Consider the following 14,343-nt stretch of genomic DNA (forward strand, 5'->3'; position numbering starts at 1 on the left):
ACTCGCGTTTCTGCACCTCGGCCACGTTGTGCCCGCGGAGGTGCGATGGCCCCATGCACTGCGTGTAGAGCCCRACGCGCGGCCGCTGCCGCAGCCAGTCCGACAGCCAGGCCAGGTGGCAGTCGCAGTACAGGTTRTTGGAGTGAAGGCGACTGCAGGGAACGAAACAGGGCAATACCTTCACATTTGGAAGAACAAACAGAAAAGCAGCCGGTTTGCCCAGCCCTCCCGTGAGCAAGTATGCCAATTTATTAATAAAACTGTTTAATGACAAATTTTTTTAGACCTTTTGTTGAATGTCTGGGAGTTACAACTTAAATAAAACTATGGAAGCAGCAAAACTACTTTTTATTTCTGGTCTAATTAACTGGAAGAAAAAAGAAKGCTTCCGAATAAATTAACTTTTCTGTAGTTTCCTGTTACTTGTCTAAAAGAAAACAGTAAATATACAAAAGCTTAAAAGCTGACACGGGACTCTTCATTCCATATCTGGATCTTATTCCAGCAAATAAGACAAAAATGTCTCAAGAAAATTGCCCTACAGTAATAATATAATGTCAGAAAAAAAGGGTTAGTAAAAAAAAATTGGTTTCCAATTAGATATATCTGTAAGTCTGGCCATTATTAGTCTCTATAGAAACAGCCTGAAAGATCCCTTTAACAGGTCATACTCATTTTCTGCTGAACAAGATAGAGTAGTAACTCAATATAAAGCACCTTCTTTCACATCTCTTTTCTGATTTCCTCTCTTTTTCTTTTTTAATAGCAGAAAGTGGGATTATCTACTTTTGGCTACTAGGGATATACTTTCTAAGTAATGCCTAAAATTAAAAGACCAAATGGAAGTAAGTGATAGAATTTAAAAAGTTGTCTCTCTGTTGGTGTGGTCTGACACAAGACCATAAAACTTCTTGCCAAGAGGCAAAAAGCACTTTGCCATTGATAAAATATCAGACAAATGTATTCAGTACACTGGGTAAATTATTTTTCTCTAGCTCTTCCATTTCCTAAACTACTGGAAAGGACATCCACAGCTATAAATCAAATCGTTACTCAGAATCATCTGTAACAGGGAAAGGCCATTTTAGTCCTTTTTAGCTGATGTGCTCAATCCTAACTAAATAACTGGAATGGAAGTGCAGGAAATTCAGAATGTAGACAGAGACTCTAATTAACCCATTAAAAAATAAAGCAGCAAAGCAACATGAAATATGTAACCAACGTAAACAAGAATATTAACGAACAACTTTTTCCCCTCATAAATGATTAGAAATTAAAGGCAATATATTTTCCTGTACTAATTCTTGGGTGGGTGCTTTGCAAATGCACCTCACAACATAGCACCCTCATTCAGTGCAATCTGTGGCCAGCTGCAGGCAAGAACACCACTGCAAATCAGAACTAACGCCACTGAAATCAATACAGTTCTACAAGCACATTCTGACTGCAAATGGGATGTTACARCTGTAATCCAGGACTCTGAAGGTCCAGTTTATTTTGTTTCCAAAATATTTTTTCAGAAGAGGAAATATCCTAACTAAAGAAAACGTAAATATTGGTAATTTGTTTGAYTCTTATTTTACGGTTCAAAATAGATTCTGTATTTGAAAGTTTGAACAAAGTACAGAATGCACATTTTCAAGACTCAGACCTGAAAGAACAGAWTGAAATCCTATTATCAAAATCTAGCTGTGGTCACCAAAAGCCCATGGTCAGCACTATTTAAGCAGTCTCACATTTGTTCACGCAAGAATAGTTGCAATTCTGTTATGAAATCAACAGAACTACTCACGTGTGTGAAGTTTCTTCAGGTACAGGCAGTGTGTTAACCCAGGTGAATAGTCCTGATTTTGGAACAGTTGTGCAACCCAACATGGGTAAAAGAAACTGGACAGGATTTTTGCAAAAAATAGTTCTTTAACACTAACAGCCACTCTTGAGCTCTGATAGAAACATCCCATCTAATTTCCACTTCACTGGAAAATCTGTTTGAAAGTGAGTTTCTGGACCAAACCTGGTTTGGCTGCTCAATACAATACAGATTTATTTGTAGTCATATAAATATGCCAAAACATAATTCCAGCCCATATGACTTGCATACACACTCTTTTCACTGTACTTTGTTTTAGAAGCCTGAAGTGTTCCTCTGTGAAAGTCATAACCTCTAAAAATGGGGACCTTATTGTAAATGCTGACACAACTTTAATTATAATAGCACTACCGGATGATGCTATAATTTTATGTTACAAAGAATGTTGGCAAGCCAGTTTAGTTTAATTAGGTCTGCTAGCCGAGCAGTAATAAAAGCATAAAGATTTCCCATTTATCACATCTGACAGTCAATCAAAGAATCTCCAATGTTCCTAAATGAAATGTGACCCATTCAATAGCTCAAAGTAAACCAAGTTTTTGACTTTCAAAAAACATCAATTTATTTCTCTATATAGCTGTGACATGTAAAAAGAATTCCCCCTGGTTGTTTTTTTGGTTAGAAGGTGAAGCTTTCTGTGACTGAATACAGAACTATGGAAATCCCATTTGGGAAGAGGCCATGAAACCATTTTAATAGTCATTCATCTCATATCCTAAAAAAAGTTCATGGAAAAGGATAAAACTAATTCTTTATCTCCTGAGCCCCAACTATAGTTTTGGGGTCACTTGTTAGGATTACCTTTTAGAATTAGCTTCCATAGATGCACACACAGACTTCATGCTCGTCAATCTCACGAGACATGAATATTTTTTTATTTGAGCTTGTGCTTGCTTTGCTTGCATATGTATTTATAGATCCCTGACAAAGCTTAATAGAGGCAAAAATAATATATTGGACTGATAAAAATGGCAGCCAGTTTCAGTGGGACTACTCACAATGTTCTGAGTTTGGGCATATGGTTGAAACTTGCCACAGACAGCCGAGTGATGTTGTTATTGTTGAGAGTGCTGCGAAGGCAAGAAGAAGCACATTAACATGTTAGAGCTTTTTGACATTTAAAATAGGCACAGCTAATGAAAGTCATGGTGTACTGTTTTTAGGGATGGGTATCAGGAAAAAGACCCCATGCTTTTAGTTCCATTTTTCCTCCCTGTTGAATCCCGACCAAAATACTATTTTACCATTAACAATCCTAAGAGGTCCCAGTAGCCCATGATTCACGCCAAAGGAAGTTCCACTAATATTGATAACATCTGTGACATTCAAGCCAAACTTGACATCCTGAGATAAAGAATAGARTCCTTGGAGATAATGTCTTGGTTCTAGGATGCTTATTTCTCTTTCTAGATTCTGAGAGTCTGGTTTTTGAAAGGTTATACAAGATCTGACTGTTTTTTTTCCAATAATTTTAGGAAAAGATTAACTCTGGGCTGCAGCTAGGTTTTATAAGGAGTGAGTTGCTATAGATGATCCAGATCTGCATGAGCAATAGGAGAGTTTCCAATATGATGGAAGGAGTCAGGAMTTATAATACTTTAGAAAACTAATAATTTTAATGTCGGACAAGGTGTTGGGAACTTGAGATAGAACTAGAAACAAATCTTAGCCAATTCTTTGCTACACAGGCTCATTAAACTCAGAAAGTRAAGTTTGTAAAATTCAGAAACTTTATGAAAAATGTTGTCTTTAGGCCACAAGTAAAATGCAAACAAGCTTGACTCCAGAAAAAGGAAGCAAGCAACAGAATTTACAGTTTTGACTTAGAGATTACTCATTTGAGCAGAATGGAGATTGAGCTCTAAAACCCACTGAAAAAAGTTTGGAAACAGAAAGTATTTTCCTTTCTCCTTTCATCTTTTTAAATCACAAACTGTAATTTGTGCCTCTTTGGAACCAATTTATAAGTACTTTCTGATCTTGAAACACAGAAAGGTAAATGCACAGCACCCAGAGCATGGTCAGGCTATATATCTCCACATTATGCATGCAATGAATTACTGGTGCAATGTGCTGCATTTTACCTTTGTGTGCTTACTCATTCCATGTACTAAACCTTTGCTTCTCTGTGCATAAGAGATCTCCCCTGTGTGATCTTAGGAATACATAACCAAAGAGGAGAATAATAAAAAATAAAACAAAATAAAATAAAATAAAAATAATAAAAYAAAGTAAKTAAATAGAAGAATTGTGCCCTTTTTCAAGATATAACAACAATTAAACAACAGTAAATGGCCAACTGGATACATCCACAAAAGGTGTCTTAATGAATAGATGTCAGTAAATTGTGGCAGAGTTTTCTYACAATGTCCACATGGTAAATGATGGCTCCCACAGTTCTTCCTACATAACTGAAAAGATTTTAAAATCACATCTTTTCAATGAAGGGAAAGGAAATCAATCCATATTTCCATAGCTGTTAAGAGAAGGCGAACCTACCATTTTAATTTCCAACTGTTTGATGTTTGCCTTGATATTCTGTATATATGTGCTATTAATTTATTCTTCCAAGGGTAAAGAAAATTAGATATAGGAATAGATATAAGGGATACATCAGAAATTAAATAATTTTTGTAGCTATTTCTGTGTAATGTTAAAAATGTTTGATTTCATTATGGAGACGCAATTAGAGAAAAGTTGGCTCAATACTTTTACCTAAGTGTTACATACTATAGAAATTATTGTTACGACTGGACTGACATTTTTTTCTATTTTTTTGTAGACACTTTTTTTTTTAATGCCAGCACTATATTTTTTTCCCATAGTCTGTTTCCCAAATACAACAGATTTCCCATTAAAAAAAAGACAAAGGAAAACTAAAATTTCACAGAAATTCAGAGAGAGGTATTTTCAGGCTATACTGTATCTTTAAAACTAACAACAGCCTCTATTAYTTAACCAAGATATAAGACCTGTTACTTTGGTAAGCATTTCAAACWGTCACTAAACAGGATCTATTTAAAAGCTTTACCTTATACCTGAAGTTTGAAGTAATATACACTTTCTGTGCTTAGAATAATTGACTCCAAATGAAAACAATATGCATAGTCTTATCTGCTACTCAGTGCAAACACAGTATGGTCTGATCTACTCATCTTTCATTCTTTAAGCCATATTGTAAATAAAGCTTAATTATATACAAAGTCTTCAGTACAGTTTGAAATATCCATCTCAATTTCTTAAAAAGCCATGAATCTTTACATAATTTTAAAAACATAACATGATTCAAGATAGCAAACATTTAGTTGTATATTTGAACAATGCTAATAGACAATGTATATTCACTCACAAGAATTCTAACTACTGCTTTTCAGCAGACTATTATTATAGAGGTTTCTTCCCTCTTTTTTCCMCTCATTGAAATAAATGTAAAAATTTTACCCCTGACCTCAACTGCAAGGATGACCTTTTAAGAACACTAAAATTGCAAGCATTAAAAAGTGCAGAAAACATTTGATTTCTTTTCTTTTTAAACAAATTTTTTACTTGTAAAAAACCCACACTTGTAAAGAAGGGCTTGTATCAAAAAAAAACCAAAAATAACAAAAAACAAACCAGCAAACAATAAAAAAAAAACCAAAACCAAACCACAACAAGCAGATTAAGCCATCATTGCAAAAAATATTCTATCTCACATGAGTTCCAAATATAAAAATCTCAGAGAACATCACGTTTACTGACAGAAAAGTTATCATCATTTTAACACTCAAATGCAGTATTGAACCTACAGTGTATATTACATGGCTTTACACCAGAGAGTTAACGATAGGCTTGTTATTCTATGACTGCAAAGTAAAGAAAAAAATCAAATTTGGCAGTTTCATTCACTCATAAGTAAGACCAACTTAATAATAAAAACTTTACCAGCAGCTACTCAAATACTCTTTAGTTTCTTAGACACATACTCACTATCTACTGCCAGAGAAGCTTCTGTACTGCAGAATATTTTTAAAACTAAAAAATCCAAACACAACAAAACCCATTTCCCACCCTCCTCAAGTTGTAATTTATCAGGTATGATTCAAATTAACATGAAGTAACTCTCTGATACACAAATTCTTTCACTTCTCTAATGAAGRAAATCCAGCAAAAAATGTCATTTTGACTGACATAGCAAGTATTTCAGGAATGTGTCCTGTGCCTCAGATTCTTTCAGAACTAACACACTTTGCTCATTACAGTAACTATTCTTAGATGATAATTTTGTTACCTTTAACCTGACTGATAGCCACTTAAAGAAAGTGAAAAAAAAGTGTGCAAAGAAGTGTTGCAATAATAATCATCTGTGACACAAAAAAGGTATTTTGCTATATGTACATGTGGTATTTATGCACATAAAAAACTTMAAATGTTTTAAAAGGGAATTATTAACATGGACATGCTAAATATCTTAATATATTAGCAGTAGTGTTTGACAAATAGTGCCTCTTTGAAAACACCCGGATTGTCAAATATATATAGCATATTGTTCCTTACACAGAGTCTGAAAGATCAGATTGATGTTGACTATACAACAAAAGCAATCCTGAAAACGTTCAGCACATCAACAGTAATGGATAATTTACAAAATTAATTAGGTTCACTATTACTGCTTCCCTCCCCCTTTTTAAAATGAAATACATTCTTTTTTACAGTATCTGCCAATGGCTTTTTTATTATAATTACATTAAATGGCTGTCTTGGAGAGTAAAGGAGTATCTCTGCCTCTCCATATCTTCTTACCATTTTACAGCACATCGCAGTGGATTATTTTAAGACATCTTTTCACTAGACCATCCTGACACCGGGCTGCAGCTTACAGATAAGCTTCTGCATTAGCACTCCCCAGACACCGAGCTCTTGCTACAAGTAAGAGATACAAGCAATACTTACAGCACTTCCAGGTCACGCAGAGCCCTAAATGCCCCATCTTCAATACAGCTGATCTGGTTGTAATCCAGTTGCCTGTTAAACAGATTAGGAAGGCATTTGTGAGGGAGAGGCGAGGCGAGGTGCAAGGGAAGCCTCCCCAAGGGATGGCAGAGGCAGGCCAGGCTCAGGGGAAGGYTCTGGCCATCCCTGCCGCCCGCTCAGGGCTGTCGCACGGCGCTGGCCTGCACGCTGCCACAGAAATCCCTTTTTGTTCTCAACTGTCTGCGCAAAACAGCAGCGCTGGGAAAGCTCCAGTAAATAATAACTGCACCTTATATTAAATGCCAAAGGAATGCAATTTCATTACATCAAGAAAAGCTATCCATTAAAAGCTCTCAGCGTCATCTTGCTGAAACAATTTCATTAAGGTAAAGGACGGTAAATCACTTAATGTCACACGCATCCCCTCGGTGACCTAACAGAATCCATTTATCAGAGCAGCCCAGCTGCATGTTAATTCCASCCGCCACGGCAGGGACCGGGCACAGACACCACTTTTAGGGGTCTCCCTGCATGTGTGCATGCCTGCAGCGGCTGGGAGGTGTTACCCCCGGGCATACGGGCGATTTAGAGTAATTACCTCTTGGAATATGTCTACACGTAGAATTAACAGTGTCCGAGGCATTTACAGGCTTGTTTACTTATCTCCTTTAATTCTACTCCAAATGAAAGTAGTGTTTCTGCTGTAACCTTCAGTATCTGATTTTCTACCTTCTGTCTGCAATTATATGCAGATAGTATGTTGYAATGGAGCACTTGAATTCTAGATGTAAAACTCAGCAATCCATCCCATACATTATTAATACTTAAGTATTAAGTTATGAAAAATTTAGATTCGTTTCTCTGAATAATATTATTACATTTTCAATTCAAAACATTGATACAGTACATACAGCCCAATTAAAAAATTCTGCTTAAATTAATAACCATGCAAATATAAAATCACACTACTGATAAAASCTTTCCCTATAAATACTGAAATGTCTTATGCATTTCAGAAGATGACTTGCAAAGCAAAGATTATAAAACCTCACTTTAAAAAACTTCTCCAAGCTGGTATCTYGTCAGTGTCAAATAATATATACGAGTAAATGTGTGTGAACAATACTAAGAAAATGAACAAAATACAAATGAACTCTGCCCTTCTGTCTTCAATTATATATTAGCTAGCAGGGCTAATGACACTTTTACTAAAGCATTTTCAGTGATTCTTCTGAATCTATGATAACATTTTACTTTATTAATAAATCAACACATCCACTGCTGAATGSAATGTACCAACTTCTATAAAGTTCTTCTAGTTTCATCTGAATTACTACTACAAGAGAATAAAATACTGTCATAATTGTAACAGTGCCTGTGTTTTCTGTGTACTGAAAGCTAAATGCAAACTATCAGTTGCTGAATATGATCTTTAATCATTTTGGTGCAATGTTACAACACCAGTGCTGCAGTGTTGGAATATTTAACTCTATTTTCTAAGGCTTCTTCAATTTTTACTAATGAATTTCATTTAACAATTAAGCTAATAGCCTTTTTTATTTTAAAGAGGTAAAATATATACACAGTACAATTCTCTAACCTCTCGAACAATTTATCAAAGCTATTTAAATTACTAYGATGGCATGAAATGTTACCCTTGACACAATACAAAAGAGAAATTGTTTCCAGACAAATTGGAAAAATCTTTTAATGCCATCAAATTTGCCTAATGCAGTCTGCAGGTTAATCTGTGAGAGGGTGAGCTGTATGTTTGGCCATATCTTATTATCCTTAGCTGTCAATGCATAAATCAGTGCTGACACAGCTTCTTCTAAATCATCCATATTATACACAAAGGAAAATCTTTTAAAGAGAGAAAGCACTTGAACAAATCTTGTCCTACACAAACTGAAAGGCAGATTTCTTTCACTAGACTGGCAGCAGYTGGTGATCCTGAAAACTTCTGGACTTCTTCTTCTAATGAATCACCATGATTACTGCCTTAGTGAAGGGTGAGTTGTTTCCATTTAAACCTTCTTACCAGAAAGATTACCCTGTTTGTACTGAACTAATGAATTGGTTTTAGTTTGAGGAAGGGAAGTTTGCAGATGGAAGAGGAGAAATATTCCCTAGTTTTAAAAGTTGCTGTGTTTTAAAGATGCTACCATCTTCATGGTTTAGATTATCTTCCATCAGTTACAACCCCAATATAACATGTTTTGACACATATCATGAGGAACAATTGGCARGATATTTATATCTATACATATTTATTTTTTAAGCTATGAAACGGACATGACTTTGAAGACTGTTTGACTGGCTTGAATAGCAATTTATTGTAAAAGTAAAGGTTAAGGGTAAGGACACCTACACTGAATATATGCGCCAAACAGAAAGTCAGACAGTATTTCACAATCTGCAAAATATTAACTCATTATATCCTTCTAACAGATATACTGAAGCAGTCTGATTTTTTTTTTAATAACAGTGCTTCTGGATAGCGGGTATGTATTAAGCTACATCTTAAGGCACAAGCAAAAATATCAGAAATTAAAATTATATATTTATATAATTTTATATTATGTTTTATAGTTAATTTAAGCATGACTTTCAAAATCACACATAAAAATTTCCAATACCATAATAAAACCTTTCTCACCATTAAAGTATTGAGTAAATAAATAACCCTAATTCCATTTTAGAAAGCTGTTTTTCCCCTAAGAGCTGCTTTTCTTCTTTTCAAATTATTAGAACATTCTGAGAACCAAAGCCGACCCGACATGGACCAGCAACTCTGTTTTTTCCATCCTTCTCCTCTTCCCAGCTTCTTTTCATCATTTTCCTGCCTGCTCCATCTCCACTTTGGGTCTTTTCTACATGGACCCGTCCATGCTTTTGTAAAGCTKCTGGTCCTTTCTGCCTCCAACATTCATAAAGTTTCAGCAGTGCCATTCCCATGAAGCTCATACKATACCAAACAGTTGTCACATTCAAAATCTTTCCATCATCACAGAGAATTAATCAGATCTTGCACCGGTTTCTGCAGCATTACCTGGATATTTCATATACTTACTGTTCTTCTGCTACTTAAAATGTCAATGTTTATGTGAATTCAGCAATAAGAACCAGTAAGAATAATAAGTATTCAACTTAATAAAATRTCTGCTTTAAAAGGTTTTATATTTATTGCTCTTGCGGATACATCTTATGCTGTAGAAACATTTTGCTAACTTRTATTTTCTTCCCTTTTGGCATATGTTGTCTACCAGATAATGATAAATAAATATCATAAAATAAACTTTGTTATCCCACCAGAAGATTTAAYGACTAACAGAAGATGTTCCATACATTTAGAAACTACTACCCTCATACAGGAAAAATCTGTCATCTGTCTCTTGAGAGAGAAAACCTTTACTCATTCCTAGAGAGTAAAAGGTTGGAACAATTCAAACAATTGTCTGCTTTACTCTCCTGTTCTTTACAGTTTGAGGACACTTTGTGGTCCTGTGCTAGAGAGCTACTTTTTACAACAGAATTATGATCCTTATTTCTTACATCTAAATTTCAGTTTCAAGACAAATCCATAATTTCAGAGGAATTAGTTAAAAATTTTGTAACTAAAACAATGCCATAATTTATTCTGTTTTTATCAAACTTCAAAGAACTGCTTGCTTCTCATGACTCTAAATATTTACATCCAAGTAAGACATACTTGCTGAACAAACTAGAAGAGAGAACAGATCTATAATTCAATCGCTCAATTCCCTAAAAATTGTCTAGCACTCTACTTGGTTAATCCCTTAATTATCTTATAGGAGGAAAACAGCATTAAAAAAAGTAAAAATTAAACAGAATGTCAGTAAAAGGAGAATGTACACAAAATGAACAATGTACATGTTATGTGATTCAAAGATACTATCATATTAATAAGAAGCATTTTTTTAAAAAGAMAACAAAACTTTAARGATAGTATTGAAATGTTATCTATTTAACAGTCAGAAAGTCAGAAAAATCTCCCAAAGGCCACAGGGTCACCAACCTGCTTGGCAACAGGASGTTTAGGAGGCACTAGAAAAATGTATATATTCCTTCCTTCATGGCCTCAGAGCTATGTTTTATTGTAATAAAAATCTTAAGCATACACAGAATATATTTCACTCACACCCTGTGAAATTCCTTCTTGATGTAAACTTGAAATGCAGGTGGCTGAACAGACCAGCAGCCCAATYGAGATTCTCAGTAGAGCAAGCATGAGAAATAGTGAATTCTAGATTATTTAAGCATATCTTGGACAAGCAATGCATTTGGAACAGCACCTGTACAGATAAATAGACAAATACACTTCTAGTCGCAGTGGAATTTTATGAATGAACTGAGAAGAAATAAATAATTAGAACATCTTCAGCAGGACTCTCTTTTTCAACTGCTAATAATGATTTTTTTTTAAAAGTGCAATCATTCCCAAAAAATATTAATACAAAATTCATTTATGTCTTTAGTGGCTGTTTTACACCTTTCACAATCAGCACAGAAGAGGCATTAAGGCAACACCAAGTAATATCCATCAAGGTTTGGACAGAGGTTAGTGTGATGGGAAGGACTGCGATTGGATGCTCGTGACTGTCTTCCTCTTCACTAATTCTTCATTTTTCCGGGCAATTTAATCAGTGAAGCTCCTACATTTCCCTGCAGCCCTTATCCCTGGCATGACAGCTACAGTCTCCCTGGGCTGCTGGGAAAAAAATGGAACCAAATGGACACAAAGAAGAGAGCAGTCGAAGGAAAGGCCAAGAACATGACAAGAAAAGCAGGGCACAAGACCCTTGCATGAGATACAATGAAAATGTACCCTGCTCTTTTTGGTAACATTTGAGGTTGCATATATTCAACATTAGAATTCTACCATGATATTGGTATATTCCTTTCCATCCTCTGCCAAGAATTGATTACACAGAGAAAGAGAAAATTGAATCTTGTAAAATTTTACACACTTGAAATAGAAAAGTCACAATGCCAAAATCTACTCAAAAAGAGAGCACAGCACTATTGTTCTTTCAGTGGAGCTCTGATTTGTAACTCAGTTATTTTTYCTTTTAATTTCACCAGATTCAAAAAACAACTCCATCCAAGCTTACAATCTGGGCACCTAAAGCATTTTTTTTGCCACCTTAAATACAAAAAATACCCTTTAAAAATGAAAAAACCTTACTGGGAAGATTTAAAACATCTGTCATATCTGGTGTGAGTACCATATCACCATGGAGGGTTTTGAAACCTTCATTAACATGCATATTAAAAAATCAGTGTTTAGTTTCCCATTTATATGATAATTTCTGTTAATTTTTTTTTTTTTAAAAAGTGGGTGCCATTGTGTTCTCTGAAGAATCTAATGTCTTGGTTAATGTTTTTCTTCCAGAAAACTTAGCAAGTTAGAGCTAACTTTCAGAATTTTATTTCCAGAATTTCACCCTAATTTCTCTCAAGTCCCAGATCAGCAGCTGTACTTAGTGTGTGTTACTCTTTAAGTCATTCAAGAATAATTCCTCAAATAGAAAAATAAATACTTTGACACACAGCAGCTTTTTCCCCTCCCTACATCTGAACTGCCAAAAAATGGATATTGGGTTTCTAGTCTGGAGAACTACTACAATATAACCTTCCCTCTACTACTACTTCCCATAACCTTTTTGTCACTTTTACTGGAACTTAATATTTTACAAACATCTGGGCTACACTGGTGAGARTGAAGCCAAGGACACTCTGTGTGGCATTTGTGAGGTGACTTCTGAGTTTGTGAGATGGCACCTGGTGTAAACCTCCCTGGCAGGAGACAGAGTCCCAACAGGGCCACCAAGATGAGAGGGCTGAAGCAGGTGACATTTGGGGATGGTCTGCAAGAACTGCATTTGTTTGGCCTTAAGAGAGAGGGGGAAGAGGGACCTTATTGCTGCCTACAACTGCCTCGAGTGAGAGTACAGACAGAGCCAGCTCATCTCAGTTCTAAGATGAAAGGCACAACAAATTGGAGATGGTAATTCCAATCACATTGGTGAGGCCTGAAGGCTTCTCAGGTTTTGTTATTCTTTGTACTACGAGGGTGTAGCAGGTTGACCATAATGTTAATTGTCATAAAGTCTTGCCCATTTTGCTTTCATCTTCTACAGAATCTATACTGTGAGTATTATTAAGATATCCAGAAAGAAAACATCATGGGTGCATTTTATGGAAATTCAACAGCTTCTCATGAGAAACATCAGGAGGACTCCAGAGCTCACATACTCACAGGAGGTCACAGGGGTATCATCAACCTTAAAGGAAGCAGCCTCCTTCAGATTATCTGAGTTAACACCTAATTCCCTTTGCTCTGCAAAGACTAAGTGTACAATAAGATGTTTTCCAAAATATTCCAGCTCTGGATTAASAAGGAAAGTATTTGGTGGAAATGAGAGAATAGTGAATCTCCATTCAGGAATATAAAATACTTTGTCAGGTCAAGTTCAGTGAAATTTGTTAACCACTTTTAAAACAGCTTAATAGARCTACTGTTCTGGATGCTTATCAATCATTCCATGTTAAAAAAAGAGGCTCAGTAATTTAAACTAAAACTGATGTAATTACTGTTGCAACAGGTTGTTTTGTTTTTTTTTTTTAATTATTACAATATGTTTTAATACATATTTCTTTTCTCTTTCTATCTTCACCTATCTCATAGATGAGTTTGGAAGCGATGAAACACCTTCAACGTTTTGCTCAATTACTGGGCTGTGGCTAGAACAAATGGCCAAAACTAAAATGAATATGGAATTCTTTTTATGACAATTCTCAGTAAGAATATACAGGTATTTGGTTCCTGGACCTTAGGTGAATCACCTTCATAGAGTCATAGAATCATTTAGGTTGGAAAAGACCTGTAAGATCATGGAGTTCAATCACAAACCTGACATTGCCAAGTCCAGTATGTCCACTATTAGTTATGTGTCTCCGTGCCACAKCTACACGTTTTCTAAATACCTCCAGTTATGGTCACTCAATCTCTTCCCCAGGCCACCTGYTCCAAAGCTTGAAAAAATTTTTGGTGAAGAAATTTTTTCTCATATCTGATCTAAACTTCCCCTGGTGTCACTCTAGGCCATTTCCTCTCATCCTCTCACATTTCACTTTGCATAAAGAGACTGACRCCCACCTGGCTACARCCTCTTTCCAGACAGTTCAATTCCATTGTTTGATGAGTGCTGCCTTCTCTCCTATCACTTATCAATTGTCTCCCTAATTTACTTGAACAATGAAATGGAACTTGTAAAATTCTTGCTATACGCTTCTTCTCTAAGTAATCTCCAATCCTTGCCAAAGATTCTGGAAAGGCACAACAGCCTGATCTAGTTACATAAATGCTGTGCTAGAATCCACTCAACTGACCCCAGGAACTTATTTGTCCTTCTGCAGAGGGATTGTAGAGGGATCATAAAGTTTCCAGATTAGGGGTTTCATGGCAGTTTTTTCCTTGGTCTGGTTTTTATTTT

General features: G+C 35.5%; 1 protein-coding gene across 1 annotated transcript in view; it reads right to left on the reverse strand.

Moving 5' to 3' along the window:
• Positions 1–14,343, reverse strand: part of SLIT2 (slit guidance ligand 2) — a 259,493-nt gene that overhangs the window by 95,505 nt on the left and 149,645 nt on the right. Inside the window, exons 6-8 of the mRNA XM_057365074.1 lie at positions 6,803–6,874; positions 2,869–2,940; positions 1–152 (exon numbers count right to left, since the gene is read on the reverse strand). Of these exons, the coding sequence (XP_057221057.1) occupies positions 1–152; positions 2,869–2,940; positions 6,803–6,874 (296 nt within the window). The remainder of the gene's footprint in view (positions 153–2,868; positions 2,941–6,802; positions 6,875–14,343) is intronic.

This window comes from Malurus melanocephalus, unplaced genomic scaffold, assembly GCF_030028575.1.
Source record: "Malurus melanocephalus ecotype Western Australia unplaced genomic scaffold, MMel_1.1 scaffold_47, whole genome shotgun sequence".
Classification (NCBI taxonomy): domain Eukaryota; kingdom Metazoa; phylum Chordata; class Aves; order Passeriformes; family Maluridae; genus Malurus; species Malurus melanocephalus.